Source organism: Bos indicus, chromosome 9 (assembly GCF_029378745.1).
Source record: "Bos indicus isolate NIAB-ARS_2022 breed Sahiwal x Tharparkar chromosome 9, NIAB-ARS_B.indTharparkar_mat_pri_1.0, whole genome shotgun sequence".
NCBI lineage: Eukaryota > Metazoa > Chordata > Mammalia > Artiodactyla > Bovidae > Bos > Bos indicus.
In genome coordinates this window covers 95,121,715-95,140,902 of record NC_091768.1, presented here as the reverse complement: position 1 = coordinate 95,140,902, position 19,188 = coordinate 95,121,715, and the positions used below count along the sequence as shown (strand labels likewise).

The window sequence follows — 19,188 nt, the reverse complement described above, 5'->3', positions numbered from 1 at the left end:
TTTCAGTGTTTATTCTCCATCGAGTCCATCTCTCCTGTTTCTGTTTCAGAAGTTCATTACTTTTCATTCAAGCAGGACCTTTTTCAGTGGACTTCTCCTCCCCACACAGGATTACTATCAGATGCTGTCCTCTCTCTACCAAGGGTCCCAGAATCCTTTTCCATTTCTATTGCCCAGTCTCTGATTCTGATTTTCACGTTTGGCCTAATTGGTCCTCATCCTACTGATAAAATAGAACTGTAATTCAGTGAACATGTTTTGAATACTTGTGCACCAAGTGTTGCTTTATATAAGAATGTGCGCTCAGTTATGTCTGACTCTGTGACCTCATGGGCTGTAGCCTGTCAGGCTCCTCTGTCCATGGGATTTCTCAAGCAAGAATACTGGACTAGGTAGCCATTCCCTTCTCTGGGGATCTTCCTGACCCAAGGATTAAACCTGCATCTCCTTTATTGGCAGGCATTTTCTTAACCACTAAGCCACTTGGGAAGCCCCTTATATAAGAATACAAGGTAGATTTAGCCATATTTTAGAGATAGGAAAACTCAGCATTAAAATAGTCATAAAACTGGCCCAGAGTCTCAGAGCTAGTGAGAGCAAAGGTTAAGCCCAGGTTTTATTTTAAAACCTATGCGTGTGCATTGCAGGGTTTTCATAGAACGTTTAAAACATTAAGAACTGACAAAACATCACAGTAGTGGGTAGTCTAGGACTTCCAAGCTGATCTTAGAATTTCTCTCCCTCAGTAGCTCATTAAAAGGAGGGGGAAGAAAAAGGAAAAGTGGAAAATAATTCACAGCAACTAAAAAAAATGTCATTAACTTTGAAAAATGGTAGCTAGGAAAAAATAAGTGATATTAGGGAAGAAGGTTGACCTCAAGATTAATACAGTCTTGAGAACTGTGATAACAGTTCTCTATTTTGTAGAAAAAAAGAGGAAGGTGGTCTTGAGCAAAGTTAAGGAATAAACCTTGAGGTTGGAAACCTCTATAATTGGACATGTAAACGTGGGCGATAGGGGAGGCAGAATCAGCCAGGCTTTGTTTTCTGAAGCCCTTATGGGACTGGTAAGTTCCAATACTTTGGCCACCTGATGCTAAGAGCTCACTCATTGGAAAAGACCCTGATGCTGGGAAAGATTGAAGGCAGGAGAAGGGGACGGCAGAGGATGAGATGGTTGGATGGCATCACTGACTCTGGAGATGAGTCTGAGCAAGCTCCAGGAGATGGTGAAAAATAGGGAAGCCTGCCGAGCTGCAGTCCATGGGGCTGCCAAGAGTCAGACACGACTGAGCGACTGGACGACAACAACAACATGGGACAGAGGATAAGAGTCCAGGGGAAGTGAATCCCAGGATAGCCATTAACAAATCCTCAGAAGAAGTGGGAGAGGCCAGAAATCCTCAAAAGAAGTGGGAGAGGCCAGATCTTTAAACAAAGATAGTACAAAGCTCTCCCCAGGGGTACTATGGGGATAACCCTTGCCCCTTCCCACACTCAGATAAATGAAGAGGGGATGAGCAGTAACATCAAGCAGGGATGAACAGGAAGCAGCTTCCGATAAGGTGGGGGAGAGTTCACCCTCCATTTAGCAGGGCAAGTTTGTCTGGATGAAGTTTATTATACATAAGATGAAATGGCATGATACTTAAGAAAGCAAACCAAGTTTTATATATACTGATGGCTGAGGATCCCATTATAAAAGGAAATGTAATCCTTGAAGAATACAAAGAATGATGAACAAGGGAAAAAGAGATTGAGAAATTGGAAACCCAATCAAGACAATTACAGGATACAGCAGAAACCACATTAAAGAACGGGAGAGACACGGATGAAAATCCTATTCCTAATAGAGGTTTTGCTTAACGGTTGCAGAACCACAATGAATGCAGAAAGAAAATTAATTAGAAGATAACAGTTAAGTCACCATTCAACTACAAGGTAATAGACAGACACAGTCAACATAAGCTCAGAGAATAGGGACCTAGATGTGTTTTTTGGCAAGTTTGGTTATTGACCAAATCCTGGCATACAAAAAAAAAAAAAAAGAGGAATGAAAACACTGCATTTTAAGGTGCAAACAAAAACCCCAAAACGAATAAAACGCCCTCATGTTAGAAAAGAGTGATGTTGGAAAGAAAGAATTGTGTTCAGTTGAATTGCCCTTGACATGGGTACCAAAGTAATGGACCAACATGCTCAAACCTGGAGGAGCTCAGGGAATATTGTTAATCAGTTCTAGTTCCATCCTCTTAGATTAATTTCAGGTAAATTAAGCTTGATACTTAACACTGACATGGGCTTCCCAGGTGGCTCCGTGGTAAAGAATTTGCCTGCCAATGCAAGAGATGAGGGGTTGATCTGTGAATGGGAAAGATATCCTGGAGCAGGAAATGGCAACCCACTCCAGTATTTTTGCCTGGAAAATTCCGTGGACAGAGGAGCCCGGCAGGCTGCAGTCTTCGGGGTTACTGAGAATCAGCATGACGGAGCACACATGCACGCATATACAATGACATACGGTAGATGTTTTTCTAGGCCATATTCTCAGGTCATAATCCAGTAAAATTCAGTCAGTTCAGTTCAGTTCAGTCGCTCAGTCATGTCCGACTCTGCGACCCCATGAATCGCAGCACACCAGGCCTCCCTGTCCATCACCAACTCCCGGAGTTCACTCAGACTCACGTCCATCGAGTCAGTGATGCCATCCAGCTATCTCATCCTCTGTCGTCCCCTTCTCCTCCTGCCCGCAATCCCTCCCAGCATCAGAGTCTTTTCCAATGAGTCAACTCTTCGCATGAGGTGGCCAAAGTACTGGAGTTTCAGCTTATTAGGAAGAAACCATTTTACAGTGCCAAACTCTTAACTACTGGAAAACTGCAGTCTCCCTTGAACCAAAGAGAAAATAAAAGCAAATTACAGGGCTTCTCTGGTGGCTCAGTGGTAAAGAATCCACCTGCCAATGCAAGAGATGTGGGTTTGGTCCTTGGGTTGGAAAGATGGAGCAACTAAGCCCATGCACCACAACTATTAAGCCTGTGTTCTGGAGCCTGGGAGCCACACTGCTGAGCCCATGTGCCGCAGGGAGTGAAGCCCGCGTGCCCAGAGCCTGCGCGCCACAACAACAGAAGCTCCTGCAAACGGAAATCCACAAGCCACAACCAGAGAGCAGCCCCTGCTTTCCACAACCAGAAAAAAAAAAAAAGCCTGCACAGCAGCACAGACCCAGAACAGCCACACATACAAAATAAGGGAAGCGTAGTTCTTTAAAAAAAAAAAAAAAAGCAAACTGCAATCTAGAAATTAATGAAAATGAGACTCTTTCATGCCAATATGTGTAGGGTGCATTTAAAGCTACAATCGGTAAAATATGTAACTTTAAATGTCTTTATTGTTAAGCAAGACTAAAAATAATGAAACCCAGTATGAGCTTTAAGAAATTAGGAAAATAACAAAACCAGAAAAGGGTGCAAATGAAAGATTTTAAGTTAAAATTCATTAAAAATGTTTTAAAAACTGACATAAAATAAAAATAAACAATAGGAAATATAAATACCAATGCTGTTATTTGAAAATGCCAACAGAATTGGATAACACCTTGAGAAGCCCAATTTAGAAAGTGAAAGTGATGGTTATTTAACAAATGGCATATATTTAATAAAAGGCATAGGGTAACCACCTCTCAGGAGCATATCGGACCCCCTGCCTCACACCATTTACAAATGATGTTCCAGATGCTTTGAAGCACTGCTATTACCCCAGGCAAAGCCTGTAATCTTAAGCATGCCAACACTCAGATTTATTTAGGTATTTCTGCTGCCTGCTACTTCTAGTATCTACATAAATAGATAAAAATCCTAAGAATAGAATAAAATCCTAAACTATCACTTCAGGTGCTCTGACAGTCTTTCCCATTTGCTCATTCTTTCCATGTACAGAAATCTACTTTGCTACGTATCAAATTCTTAACCCACATTCTGTCAAATCTCCCCTGGCCCTCTGCTCACAGTTAATCATTCTCTCATTTGTATTCTCCTATCTCATGGAGACAGAGCTGATTATACAGGTGCAAACAGCATGCCTTGTATGAGAATGAGTTTCAGTCTGCAACCTAGGGTAAAGAAGGTACCTTAACGGGTCGTTTCCTTCTTCCCCATCCAAGTCCCAGGCACTCAGATTAAATTAATTCAATACAGTACTTACTGGTCACGAAGGACTAAGCATCTTTAATATGTGGAGATTGTCAGTATATTCTTATTCCTGAAAGGCATCAGAGAACATTTATGACCTAAATTTCATGTATTAGTGAGCTAAAAATAAACCTAGACAGAACCGGAAGACTCCTTTCGCCTGTCTCCATGCAATAATGGACTCAAATCACTTCAGCAATCTGAGTTTGCTATAAGATCCTATAGAACATGAATCTTAGCATCTCTCAATATTACAGCATAAAGTTATTAATGTTCTGGCAGTAAGCCCGGCCAGCAGCATTCAACTTGTAAATTCTTAACCAAGCTATTACTTTTATGCTGCTTCAAGTTAGTTTGATGGTTGAGAAAAGAAACAGAAACTCGGAGGAATAACTAATAATCACATTTCAGCCAGAATAAAACGCTGGCTGAAGATATCCCAAGCTTCTCCTCATATCTGAAAAGAACAAAGCCAAACATTTTCTTTAAAAAAAAAAAAAAAGACAAAACATTTAATAGGTGTTTTTTACAATTTCAGTACAAATTATCACTTCAAATAAACAGTTTTTGTTCATTGCTAGTCATCCAGTAAGATTCAGTAAGCAATTTTTGCAGCTTTCCTTTTTCATATAATTACTTTATTACAAAAGAAATGTTTTTATACATTACTTTGCTTATTACTTATACACAGGTCAGGAGAATTTTAAGTGTCTTGAACTTCAACAACTTTAAACTTTTATAGGAGTCGCTTGGGCAGATGTCCCAGTTTCAGTAATTTATTGCAACAATTTTTTTTAAATAGGCAAGAAGTCTAGGAAGATTATGTTGTAAAAAGGAATTTAATTGGGTTCAATGCCAAATTATAAAGTCTGTGCCTAAAAATACTCTGTAGTGAATGGTAACGCCTTACAGAACAGTAATGAAATAAACGGCAAGGGCACAATAAAAAGGCTGGTGTGGGAGCATCAAGGAAAGATTAAAAATAAAAACCCCAGAATGAAATCCCCAGGACGCCAGCTGCTCACTGTCAAGATTATTCAACCAACTCCACTGCCAGCCTAGGAAAGATACCAACTGTTAAGCAACGATTTAAAAAATAAGACAATTCCAGTTGTCCCTTTTTAAGAGAATGTTAATGTGAGAACCTTACATATTATCAACTCAAAACCCAGTCTCTGTTATTAAGTCTGAACAGCCATGATCAAATAGTATTCACTTCTTCATGTTAAACTACTTATTAATTTTTCCTTTGACCTGCTTCAATACAATTGTGGTGTGATGAACACCTAGGTTAAATGAAGTTCTATTCTCAGTACCGTTTATTGGCTATTTGCTGCCTAGAACAAAGAAGAAACCTGAAAATTAAGCCCTAGAAGTGACTTCTGTGGTGATTACTGCCCCCCACCCATGCTTTTTCTGACTTGATACACAGATATGCCTTCAAATTCACCTCCTTTTTAGCAGGAAAGAGGTTATAGAGAAAACAGTGTTTGAATTAAGAAATCTTTGATTCCATTCTCAACTGTACCCTTTAAAAGCAATGTGAATCCTGCAAATGATTTACCTTTCCAAAGCCTATCCCCCATCTTGCGGCCTCTCTCGTCCCAACTCTTTCAACGATCATGTTTATTTCTTACATTTCTTAGAGACGTAAAAATGATATAAAGGAGGTAAGTGCTAGAGAAGGAGTCCTAATCAGCTAAGGCTAAAAACACCATTTTTTATGACCGAGTTAACTACTCACATTATGTTTATCTCCATGGCTCACTAGTATCTTTTTCTTAGCCTTCAGGTGAAATGAGATATAGCTTTGATATAGTCTTGAGCGCCACACTAAAATAATCTGTACTGTATCTTGACAGTGGTGATGAGAGTTAATTCTGAAACCCCAGAGGTTTAATTAGGAGAGTGGCATTTCCCCTGGCAAGATGATTACTGCAACAGCAGCAGCAAAACCATTAGCTCTGAACACAGGAACTCCCTGGTCCATTGAGGTTTGATTCTATGACATGAAAGATGCCTAAACATGCTATGTGGCACACTGCGATCTTGCCAGATTCTTACCAGCAAAATTATGAAGTCTGTTCCCAAAGACTTCCAGGCCTCCTAACATTCTTTTAGAAATGTAAAGCAGCATGGCAATGTCTTTCTAGATGACTGAATAGTTGAGAGGAAAGATTGAAGGGAGGAGGAGAAGGGGGCGACAGAGGATGAGATGGTTGGACGGCATCACCGACTCAATGGACATGAGTTTAAGCAAGCTTCAGGAGTTGGTAATGGACAGGGAAGCCTGGTGTGCTGCAGTCCATGGGGTCGCAAAGAGTCGGACGTGCCCGAGCGACTGAACTGAACTGAACTGAACTGAATAGTTAAGAGGTGGTGCTGGAAATGTACAGGGGGGAAAACCTTAATAAAATGTAGATGATAAGTTAACTCAGGATATCCTGGGGTTTCTTATACTTGGGGACATATGGTATTTTCTTTCCTGAAGCCACAGTCAGGTAGGCCAGACTAAAACAAATATTCTTCAAATTGTAACAATGAGACTCAGGATTATGTGCCGGTACGAGTTTTCACAATCTGTGCTTTTACCGGGGATGGAATATAAGGGGGAAAAGAAGTCCATGAGGTTTTATTCATAGGGAATAGAGAGTGTGAACAATGGGTAGCACACCAGAGCTTAGGACTGCAGCAATTTATGGGACATGCAAAGTCTAAGACATGGTACAGGAGGCTCTAGCCAGCTGGAGCTCGGGTGAAGCTAATGGTATATGATCCAGAATCGTAGCAGGGAATGCCACCATCTCCCCTAAGACTTGCACACCATCATGGTTAATATACATGTACATAAATAAACACAAGGGCTGCTGGGAATGTACAGTCTTGTCTTTCGGTGGACCTATTTGCTGCTTCCTACTCTGATATTTTTTTTTTAACCTGGTGTTGACCAGGTCCAGCTCTCAATGGTCCCAACCCCCTTCTAGTGTAATCTTGTATGCATCAACCTTCAGTGGGTCACCAAAAAGTTATTCCAAATCTGTAAACTGCAAACAATATTTTTCTAAAAATCACACCACATACACACATAAATTAAACAATCATTTAAAATTCAGTGGGAAGGAGCTTCCTGGGCATTATGGGCTAGGTTTCCTTTCCTAAAATCCACAGGCTGAATCTACCCGGAGGTTTCTCATACCCTGAGAGGAGACATAACATGCACAAGTCTGCAATAAAACATATCTTGGTGGCTGAATAATAATGGTATTGAGGAAGAGACACAAGTTCTGTAAACTACACAGGAGTACCCATGTTTTTTCAGTGTGCCTTTAACTAATGTCTCTTTCCACGTGGGGTTAAGGGCAGTGGGCCTTCCCCCTGTAAAGTGGAGCCAAGGGGAAAAGGCAGGCATCCTGCGGAGGAGCGGCCATAGGTTTCCCCGTCAGGTTTTCGCCAGTGGGTCAAACGCCTGCAGCACCGTTCTCTTGTCCTTGTCACTGATTGTCACCCAGGGACCAAAGTCTCTTGGTCTGTGCTCCGGGGGCGGCTCCTGGGCTGGTGAGGCACTGACTTGCAAAGGGGCTGAGTGCACCCTTCCGAGGTTCCCGGTCCCCGAGTCCGGGGGATCGGAGCTCTTGGAAAGCCAGGAATTATTCAACAGGTTAGGGTGGTGGAGTAGGCTCCAGAAGGGATCCTGATAGTCACCGAGAAGGGGGGCACCCACTGATTTTCTGTTCGTGGTGCCATCAGCCTCGGGGCTTGCAGGTGATGATGAAACGCCCAGGAAAGCCGGCTGTGGAGAGAGCGCACCCCCGGCAGGCGGGGCTGTGGGGGGACCGTCGCTGCAGGGGAGCCCCTGGAGAAGCTGGCAGCTGCTCTGCGGCTCCTGCAGGTGGAAGGCCGCCGGCGCGGATTTCTTCCTGCGTGGGGGCACCTGCGGCACGAGGGGCGGGGCCTCCAGAGTGGGCGAGGTGGCCGTGGGCGGGGCCTCCGGAGTGGGCGGGGTGGTTGTAGGCGGGGCCTCGTCCGAAGTGGCCTTCCTGGCGGCCCCTTTCCGCGGCTGAAGGGTTCTCGGTTTGGGAACAGGAGGGACTGTCGCTAGTGGAGGGGTGTCAGGGCTCAACTCCGGGGGCTCGATTGTAAAATGGACGGCCTGATGCCCAAGCTGTTCTTCCGGTGACGCGGGCTGAGAAAAGGTACGACAAAGAGCGTCAATAAGCAGCCTGCCCAGGGAACTGGGAATCGATCAGCACACGCTAGATGGGACCACGTGGACATTCTAGCAAATTCAAGATTTGAGAATGTCTGGGATGCGGGGGTGTCATCAGGCACGAAAGAGCATGGGAGAGCACAGGTATCAAGGAGGAACAGCAGGTCCAATGAAATATGAGTGGAAGCTTTAAACCCACCACAGGGAATAATCTGAAACAAGTTTCTCTGTTACCTAGGAAACGGGATTATAGTCTTCCTTTATTAAACAGCGAACCTCTCTGAAAATTCTTCCTGGAGGCTGCAGCTTTGATGATTCAGTGAAGTAGCTTATGTCACAGTGTTAAGCTAATTGAAGGACTCATTGTAGGGTATACTGGCTCCTTGAATCTTTGCTATTTAAATACAGAAGAACGGCAAATTTCACACAGGAACTTCCCTTCCTCGGTTCTGATTCAAACGGACCACAAAGGAAACAACTGCATGAGACCAGAGGGAGCTTTTGTACAGACATGGCTGTGGGTAGTTTAAACATCAGCATTTCAGTATTGCCACTGGTTCTTTAGATAAACCAGCTGCAATAAACAACCTGTTCTCTGACAGCCTTTTATTGCAGCTCCTGTGCAGCTGGTGAGGAAAACGAACCCATTTCTACCTCTGGCCTTGAAAAGACAAAGTGAGAACAGAGAAGAGGCTGAGGAAAGAGATCTGTAAGTGCAAGGAGGTGTGGAAAATGGGCGGATGAATGAGCAGACATGGAACAGCAGAGCAACCCAGAAAACACAAAGCCGGCTCTGGAAGAACCAGGTGCCCAAGCCACGCTCACACTTCCTCCAGGTGGACAAGCAGCCATTCTGTAACGACCAGCCAAGGATTACCGAGAGTCCGTGACTGGCACACTGAGCTCAAACGGAAGATCCAGATGTCTCTAGAGGTGCCAGTCTTTGGGCTGCTACTGTCCTGACAAACTCACGTCTCTGAAGCAGCAAGCAAGGCTGAGAAGCTTGAGAGCGAGAGCAGAAAACAATCTGCAAGAAAAGTGGCAAGAAAAGCTGTCGCGCCTCCAGTGCTTGTCAAACAAGGCCCGTCCGGAGACCGGTAACTGTTTTTCTAATGCAAATAAGATCTGTACACGTGAACTGTGGGCATAGGACACAGACCACACACACAAATGGGAATTACTGGGACACATGGAATACAGTGTCCCACGCTGGCTTGGTTTGGGAATAGAAATGGAACATTTGGACAGAGTGATGCCTCCAAACTGTTCCTGTCTTGGTGAGAAATTCCCAATGTTTCTGCTCAGCGAGAGCTAAGAAGCAGCAGGGATGAGAGGGAGAAAGCAATTGCTGGGCATGTTCCTCAAAGATGAGGCCGTGGCTGGGAGTCGTGAACATGTATAAAGAGACCAGACTCATCGGAGACATAATTCTTATCTAAGGAGACATCTGAGCAGCCCAGGAGCAACGGGCTTACATGACAGGTTCTTACCTTTCCCGTCCTCCTCAAAGTTGGCTTCTTGATGGCAGGAACCCTGGGGGCGGGCCGACGGGGCAGAAGAGGCGCCACCCCCACTGTGGGCTCTGGTTTGGAAGATTCCTGGTCCCTCAAGGCTGGAGCATTTAGGGCTTCTCCTGGGACACCTGAAGCATGGAATGGCACGGCAGAGGCGTAAAGGACAAGGCATTATTCAAAGGATAATGCAATGTATTTCTCTTTGATCTAAATCTCTGAGGGTTGTCAGGACCAACCAGCTAGGCTTGACCCCAGCTCCTCACGCTCACCTTCTCAACAGGGATGGGGTCTGTGTAGGGAAGAATCAGTGAGACCCTAAGATCAGTTGCAAAGTTTAATGTGTACCTGTGTTGCTCAGGGGAGATGATGGTAGAACGCCTTGAAATCTTAGCAGGGCCCATGAGAAGGAAAATATTAAGTTGTGACGCAGGGTAGAGTTCAAACCTCAAACCTCTCCCACTCTCCACGTCTATACAGACTTAGGAAAAAAAACCCTTGACTGTAATATAATTAACATACCATAAAATTTACCCTTTTTTAACGATTATACTTTGGTGGTTATAGTCACAAAGTTGTACAACCATCACCATATGGTCCCCAGAACGTCTTCATCACCTCAAAAAGAGACCCCACACATTTCCACAGCAATCACTGCCCAGTCCCTCCTCTCCTCTCGCTCCTGAAAACCACTATAATTTTCTCTCTGTATAGATCTGACTCTTCTGGACAGTTCACATAAATGGAATCATACAACACATGGCCTTTTGGGTCCGTTTTCTTTCACTCAGCACAGTATTTTCACGATTCACCCATGACAGAGCATATGTTAGCACTCTGTTCTTTTTTACGGCTGAATAAGATTCCATGGGATGGATATGCTCCACTTTATGCATTTGACCTTGGTGTACAGAGCAGGGGCTGACAGAAGGGGTAAGTACGAGAAGTTCAGGTCAGCTGTCTTGAGAGAAGAGGCTATAAAGAGACCTGCTGCTGCTGCTGCTGAGTCGCTTCAGTCGTGTCCGAATCTGTGCAACCCCATAGATGGAAGCCCACCAGGCTCCCCTGTCCCTGGGATTCTCCAGGCAAGAACACTGGAGCGGGTCGCCATTTCTTTCTCCAATGCATGAAAGTGAAAAGTGAAAGTCAAGTCGCTCAGTCGTGTACGACTCTTAGCGACCCCATGGACTGCAGCCCACCAGGCTCCTCCATCCATGGGATTTTCCAGGCAAGAGTACTGGAGTGGGATGCCATTGCCTTCTCTGATAAAGAGACCTGCTACTGCTAAGTCACTTCAGTCATGTCCGACTCTGTGCGACCCCAGAAACAGCAGCCCACCAGGCTCCCCCGTCCCTGGGATTCTCCAGGCAAGAACACTGGAGCGGGTTGCCATTTCCTTCTCCAATGCATGAAAGTGAAAAGTGAAAGTCAAGTCGCTCAGTCGTGTACGACTCTTAGCGACCCCATGGACTGCAGCCCACCAGGCTCCTCCATCCATGGGATTTTCCAGGCAAGAGGACTGGAGTGGGTGCCATAGAGAGACCTAGTGGGGCCTAAACAAAGCAGCAGGGATGCTGGTAATCACAGCAATCGGATTTTAGAGGCGGGCATTCTAGAGGGTGGCACTGAGCTCTAAAGAAGACTGTGGGTGAAGGCCAATGGGCTAGAGGTGAGGAAGGAGGGAGGTGCCACTGGGGGCTGGGTGGAAGAGAGTCCATCAGCTGATGGACTGTTTCATCCATTCAATGAGTTTTTGTTTCTTTTTTTAATAAAAGAGAAACCATGGTGTTATCATGCAACAGTGTTTCTCCTCCTCTTAATCCATGCCCTCTTTAAATGTTATTTGGGAATTTCAAATAAATGAAATATCCAGACTAAAAACAAATCGGGCAACTGTAATTGCATCTGGCTTTTCAGAGGGCATACTTTGCCCTTTTCAAAAGAGAGTCTAGTATAAAGTCAAAACAAACAAACAAACCCCAAATTGCTAGTTACCAGTGATTTTGAATGCATAGGGGAGATTCTAAGTTAAAACATGGTTAACAAGGGTTAGGTGAAGTGACAGCAACAAAAAATGAACAGGCAGTATGCAGAGAAGAGGTCCCTGCCTGACAGTGAAGAATCTAGGGATGCTGGTAATTAAAAAACGAGATGTTTTGCCTGAAGGAGAACACCTACTTAACCATCTCTTTCTACAGAGCCAGCAGGATGAGTTAGTGCCTCCAGCATGAACCTCTTCTAAAACTCATTTTCGGTTATTTCTGTCTCTCCCTTAAGTGCTCCTTAATAATCTTGGGATTGTTTTTATCTATTGATACTTACTGAATTTTAAATATAAGTTCTAAATGGACGATAAATCTTCATAGATGAATTTTATAAAACGTTGCTAAAGGGTATTTTTACTGAATACTGCCTCCAGAAAAAGAGTTCTGTTCTTTTCTAGGCCTCTTTTTGCAAGAATATGAGGAGAAAAGCAGAATCTCGAAGGAGCTCCGGGGGAACACCTACCTCCTCTGGCTTCCAGGAGACATCGGATGGCTGCTTCTGCCTCCTGAGCGTTGGTTGTTTTGATCTGCTTGACATTATAAGGCTTACTTATCCCAGTCCTTGCTTTGGGCTTGAGGACAAAAATCAGGAAGAAATACATATTAGCACAAGTGGGAAAACAGCCTCACCCTGTGAGACCTCTACCCACGGATCCATACGTGAGCGTGAGGTTAACAGAGCTCCATCAGCGATGAAGGCACAGCTCCCATCTAAACTGCATCCTTCAAGTCTCTCCCTCGGAGCACGCGCATACCCGAGGGGAGGGATGCAGTAACATCTAGATGACGCTGGTCTCCCCAACCGGGTGGTTCTAGGACTGTGCAATGCGGACCAACCATCCTCTATCTTTATTTCGACAACCAGGTAAAAAAGCAAGAAAGATTAGTCAGAAGTCACTCCTTCCAAGGTCCAATGAGTCACTCAGCACTTTCCAGATGTTTCTCAAAAGTGCTGATTCTACTTCTTCACTGTTCTACGTCTTAACCTCCACCTCTGGGTCGCCTTTGAGGACCTGCCTTCATCACTGTAAACCACTGAGGTCACGTCAGCCTCCTACCCCTGCTTGTGAGCATGACCATGGCCATCAGCTGGCCCAGCTCTCCTCACTGTCCCTTCCACCCGGCCCCCAGTGGCACCTCCCTCCTTCCTCACCTCTAGCCCACTGACCTTCACCCACAGTCTTCTTTAGAGCTCAGTGCCACCCTCTAGAATGCCCACCTCTAAAACCCTATTGTTACTATTACCAGCATCTCTACTGCATTATTTAGATCTCTTTTTAGTCTCTTCTCTCAAGACAACTGACCTGAAGTTCTCATATTTCCCCTTCTACCAGCCCCTGCTCTATACTCCAAGGTCAAATGCAAGTGCTGAAAGGGAGAGAAGCAGGTATGTCTGGAAACCAACAGTCCCTCCATGAAGGGGCGCTTGGGAGTTTTCTTCAAATGCAATTTTCTCTCTCACACTCTGGACGACCATTAAAAACCCCTATAAAGGACCTGGTAGTAAGTTATAGGGTTTGGGGGGGTAAGTGGTGGATAGGCAGAGAGTTAGAGACAGCAATCTATGTATTCACTGGAAAGAGGTGACCTGGCATGATGTGAGGGGCTATGCATGGACCATGGGGCAGATCTCATGGGTTTGAGAAGCTGGCCCGTTTTGCTCTGATCTGAGAAAGGAGAACTCACCGCTTGCTGAGGGGCTCCCGGCAGGAGTTTTGCCATCTGCAAAATCGAGTACTGCCCGTGGGTGCCGGAGGAGATGGAGGCATCCGAGGCTGATTTTTTCACCATGAAACCAGCTGTAAAAACCAAGGAGGGCAGAGACTCCATCTCAGTGCAGTCACAGCTACTTCAACACAAAATTCCCAGCCAGCCGAGAGCAAGAGCAAGGTCATGGTCTGAGTACATCCATGGCCTTCAGCGATTCAGAGGTGCTTCTGAGGCTGTCTTTTGATTCTCTAACAACTTGGGCCTATTAATGTCGATTCTCTGGAGAAGCAGTGTTTGAATGAAAATTTTAATCTAACATCCTGGGCGGGGGGATGTTAAATCTGACAAAAAACCTAATCAGTCATTTTTAAGTGGTTTAAAACACACTACTGTTATTAGGACCAAATTTTAAAGATGTTTCGTGGGCAAAGTCTTAAAAAACATTCCTAAAGCGGAGAATAAACTATATTTAATAGTATTTATAGCCATTAATCATACTTAGAACAACAGTTAGTGACAGAAACACTAGATGAGAAGACAGATGACCAAAAAAAATTGGATACCAATTCTGTTATTAAAATTTTGCATAGACATAGATATATCTAATTGGAAAAAGGATGGAAATCTTTTGGTTAACAACTATCATTGCTAGGTAAGTGAAATTAAATTTTTTACTGTTTCTGTTATCTCTTTTTGTAAACCTCCACAATAATATAGGACATCACTTTATTTTTATTTAATATTTTATATTCTGAGCATGAACTCTGCAAAGTAAAAAAAAATATGCTTCACAAGTCATGTGTTTCTGACTTGCCGTTGATTACGATTGTGATGTAACCCAGACTGTGATGAACCCAGTTCTGAAAGTACAGCTTAGGAAAATCTTTACTGGCACGGCGGGGTGGAGGTGGGGAGAAGCAAGCAGTGGAGGTAAATGCAAACTGATCAGAAGCATGGTACAACCTTATTTCCGATTATTGAGGAGTGCTTTATGGGCGAAGCATTGTTTTTTGGGGAAGTCAGGAAGAAAAGTGCTATGCTGAGGCCCGGACCGGGAAAAGCCGTTCTCAGCAGACTCGGGCTCACAGATGGAGTGCTGCCTGCTCAGAGGCGCGAGCATGGCCACCTTCCGGGTCAGGGCACCTGGGCTTACTTGCGTCCTCGTGAGCAGAGAGGTGGGGGGGCAGTGGTCCAGGAGAGAAGATGCTGAGAGATGCCGTTGGGGGTCGGGGGGAGAAGGAGCTCATAATGTCCCCAGCTCGTTTGTGGCCCCAGTTCTCCAACCCATAAGGTTTCAAACTGCAAGCAGCTTCAAGCAAAAGCACAGCCACAGGAGGGCGAAGAGCAGCTTTAGGAAGGGCTGCTTTGATTTGTCCACAAGACACAAAGCGATCTCTGATACCAAACTCGCCAAGGATTTAGGACGAAGAGGAGGCCGAGGAGGGGAGAAAGCGCTGTGAAAACCCAACAGCAGGATTTTAGAGCCATTCGCTCAGCAGGTAGGAAGGGCATGGTTATTCCCAGCAGGCATCGTGGTGAGTGGAAAGCAAGCGGAGTCTTACTTGGAGGGGGGGGTCTCTGCGGTGGGTGAGGTGGCCGAGGCCGACTGGGAACCGACAGAGACCTGCTTGGAGAGCGGTGGCGGAAGTCCCCAACTGCTTCCAGCTCCTGCTTTAACTCCACCAGGTCGGCATCATCTGGAGGACACGGCGGGACGTGAGTCAGGGCAGTCAGACTCGGGTCTGCAGGGACCCCTCCCGCAGGACAGCTTGAAGGGTCCCTTTCTGCTGGCGTGGGGGCGGGGAGAGGGCGCCCAATGCCTGCTTGGAACACTTGGTGAGCCGTGCATGAGGTGTGGTGTCCACGCACGAGAGACACAGAAGAATTTTAAAGTGTACGCGTGCTTCCTTCCCAAATAATCCACAAGACTTCCACACAGAATGACAGCTGAAAACCAGAGCCCCTCCATTTTTCTTTTTTTCAGGCTGAGCTGTGTACCATGTGGAATCTCAGTTCCTTGACCAGGGATCGAACCTGTATCCTCTGCACTGGGAGCCCAGAGTCTCAACCACTGGACCACCAGGGAAGACCCTAGAGCCCCTCATTTTTCATTCTCCACTCTGAAACAGGGCAGTGACAGGTTTGGCGTTGAGAATATTGTCACTTCTCTGCCGGTGGGGCAGCCTGCAGTCCAGAGGCAAAGTCCAGCATGGAAGGTCCCTGCTCACTCAAGCCCCAAATCCCACAGCCCACGCCAGCGACTGCCCGAGCGTTCACCATCCTGACTCACCAGGGGTATGGGGAGGGGACTGCTTCTGTTTTATTAATGTACATTTGTTACATTTGGGGCTTCCCTTGTGGCTCAGCTGGTAAAGAATCTGCCTGCAAGGCGGGAGACCTGGGTTCGATCCTTGGTTTGGGAAGATCCCCTGGAGAACGGAAAAGCTACCCACTCCAGTATCCTGGCCTGGAGAATTCCATGGACTGTTCCCATGGGGTCGCAAAGACTCGGACACGACTGAGTGACTTTTTTCACTTATTACATTTAAATTCAGGACAGTTTTAGGTCTTCTCTTCCACACCACAGCACACACCGATTCATTTCATCGCGGCTCATCCTCCCATCCCTCAAATCTAAAAGCGAGGTGCATCTTGTGAGCTCTGATGGGAGAGGCAGGATGTCTCCTTCTAAAGGGAGTTCCTGAGGGCCCTTTTCCAACCCACTAGAAAAGACCCTGATGCTGGGAAAGATCGAAGAAGGCAGGAGAAGGGCACGACAGAGGATGAGATGGTTGGATGGCATCACTGATTCAAGGCACATGAGTTTGAGCAAACTCCAGGAGAGAGTGAAGGACAGGGAAACCTGGCGTGCTGCAGCCCATGGGGTCGCAGAGTCAGGCATGACTGAGCAACTGGACTGAGGGCCTTAAAGCATCAAGGAGATGTTCCCTTGAGGTCCACCAGGAGGCGAGTCTGCCCACATGTCAGAACCCCAAGCTGCTTTATTAAGTTCTTCATTCAAAAGGCACACACTTGCTTTGCCTCCAAAGGATGCCTGAATGATAGCCACCCTGGAGAAGAAGACCATTTCCTGACTCAAGGACACATCCCTTCAGCCACTTCCGCTCCAGGCCAGGAGCCCTCTGGATGTGCAGCATATAGAAGCACCTTGATTTGCTAAAGAAGGCTGTTGCCTTTGAATTGGGCAGCAGTCTCACACCATGGGTTTGGGTAGACTCTGGGAGTTGGTGATGGACAGGGAGGCCTGGCGTGCTGTGGTTCATGGGGTCGCAAAGAGTCGGACACGACTAAGCGACTGAACTGAACTGAACTCACACCTGGATGTGCATCCGAGTCACCTGGGAGCTCCACGAGTCGCCAGGTTTCCAGGGTCCCAGCCACACCTGCCAGGCCCACATCTCTATAATGTGGCAAATGATCAGGCCTCAGCAGTCTATTAAGCTCCTGATAGTTCAACGCAGCCAGGCTACTGACTGGCTTTGGGACCAAAAACAGCCAAAGGGGCTTGGGGGTGGTCTCTGTGCCTCCTGGGAAGTATCTAACTGTCACCCGTTCTTTGTCCTCAGCCGCAGCACAAAGGGTCCTGACACACAGCTAAGCTCCTGCACCTGCTCGTCACCAACAAGGAGATACAATGTCCAACAGCTGGAAGGCACTGGTGGCTGTGGCTGAAACGGAGCTGAAGAGTTTGATGCAGAATGTGAACCACTCTAATCATCTAGGGACCGGCAGTTCGATCCCAGTGACTTTCAGTCCCTCTCGAGTCTAAAATGACATAATGATGCTAAGATGTAAAATTACTGTGTAACAATATAATGTTACACAAATACAGAAAGACACCAACAACTCAGGACATTGATAGTGAGTATGTGTCTTATGGGACTGAATCAGAAAAGTCTTGCGGGGGGAGGGGGGAATATCACAAATGTAAAACCAGTTCAGAGCCATGCCAATTTAAATAGAGGAAAGTAACGGACTCATTGGAAAAGACCCCGATGCTGGGAAAGACTGAAGGCAGGAGGAGAAGGGGATGACAGAGGATGAGATGGTTGGATGGCACCACCAACTTGATGGACATGAGTTTGGGCAACTCTGGGAGATGGTGATGGACAGGGAGGCCTGGTGTGCTGCAGTCCATGCGGTCGCAGAATCGGACATGACTGAGCGACAGAACTGAACTGAATGGTCATGAATCTGGCGTGTTAGAGGGGTCCCAGTTGTTGGGGAAAAATGAAATCACTAGAGGAAATCAGTGTAGTGGCAACTGTCTTCCCAGAGCCCAGTGTCCACCTCTTGCTGTGACTCATTTTGCCCCTCTGTTCATGGGCCGAGCACACTGGATGTGGCTTTACCTGACGCCCAGCTGCTGAGAGTGAACGCTGCACCAGAGGCGAGTCAGAAAAGGAAGGTCCACGCTACCTTTGTAGGTTGGACGCTGCTTCTTCTTGGCGAGTGCCGGTGACCTGCCGGGAGGTGCCGTGGAGGTGGAGCCGGGGGCATCAGAGACCTCGTCTCCCCCTGGATCACTGTCTGAGACCACAGGCTGACTCAGCTCATCCGCCAGATAGTCTTCGTCGTCGTCAAGAATATCCCCTTGGGGAAGGAAGTGTCACAGCGAACAATTAGGGGGAAAGCACCAAGTCATTCATCGATGGGTGTGTTTCAACATCGAGGCCCGTGGCTCGTGTCAGGACCCCCGAGGTCCCCCGAGGCACAGCCACCAGCAGCCCCAGGCACCCACATGGCAGCAAGGCTGGGACCCCAATTCCACGGATGTCTGAGACCCAGGACCAAGCCCACAGCCCTGACATCCACAAAACCACTGTCTTCAGTGAACCTTCAGACGCCTCCAGTCTTAGCACTGCAGGTAGCACCCGTCAGCATGAATGCCCCCCAACTCTGGCCTGGAGAGTGAGCCTGCACTTCAAGGGGTCTCTGGAACCTTCCCGAGGCGGGGGTCTCAGAAGGGCTCTTGAGGCTCTCGTGCTGGGAGAAGGTCTCGTCTGCCAGCCTTGCCACACAGAGCAGGAAGTCCTGGGGGGTGACTCACCTTCCGACTCATAGTCCAGACTCGTGAAGTCGCAGTTCTCCTCCAGGAGACAGGAGGTGGCCGTGGGGGACATGGAGGCCACGCTGTCCCGCTTTCGGATGATCTCCTCTTGCAAACCTTTCAACCAGTCCTTGGTCTTTGGTCTGATCTTCACGGCTCGGCCCTTCACCTGAGGACAGAGCGGCCACCCGAGAATGATCGCTGACCTCAGACCCTCTGACCCCAAAGTGCTTCTCACTCGAAGGCATGCATCGGGAGCCAGGCCCACCTTCACTTTTTTCCCAGAGGGTCTAGACCTCGGACAGGCCCGGCACAGCTCACATTTGGTCTGAATAGAAGTCGAACTGTCATCCCAAGCTTTTCATCTGGTGTGAATTTACAACCAGCACATTATTCGTCAAAATGGAAACCACCATGAGCTGCATGTCCCAAACCATGGAGACAGAAAAGTGAA

General features: G+C 46.6%; 1 protein-coding gene across 7 annotated transcripts in view; it reads right to left on the bottom strand.

The window, feature by feature from the left end:
* Window positions 1–4,806: 4,806 nt before the first annotated feature.
* Window positions 4,807–19,188, bottom strand: part of SYNJ2 (synaptojanin 2) — a 110,867-nt gene continuing 96,485 nt past the window's right edge. For 3 of the 7 annotated variants that reach the window (XM_070796439.1, XM_070796440.1, XM_070796444.1), the window contains 7 exons: window positions 18,735–18,903; window positions 18,104–18,277; window positions 15,226–15,360; window positions 13,640–13,752; window positions 12,417–12,525; window positions 9,888–10,039; window positions 4,807–8,373 (listed from right to left, as the gene is read on the bottom strand). In XM_070796439.1, the coding sequence (XP_070652540.1) occupies window positions 7,630–8,373; window positions 9,888–10,039; window positions 12,417–12,525; window positions 13,640–13,752; window positions 15,226–15,360; window positions 18,104–18,277; window positions 18,735–18,903 (1,596 nt within the window). In that variant the 3' untranslated portion in view covers window positions 4,807–7,629. Of the gene's footprint in view, window positions 8,374–9,274; window positions 9,425–9,887; window positions 10,040–12,416; window positions 12,526–13,639; window positions 13,753–15,225; window positions 15,361–18,103; window positions 18,278–18,734; window positions 18,904–19,188 lie in introns of those variants that run through there. The other 4 variants (XM_070796443.1, XM_070796445.1, XM_070796441.1 and 1 more) reach the window with 4 other exon arrangements.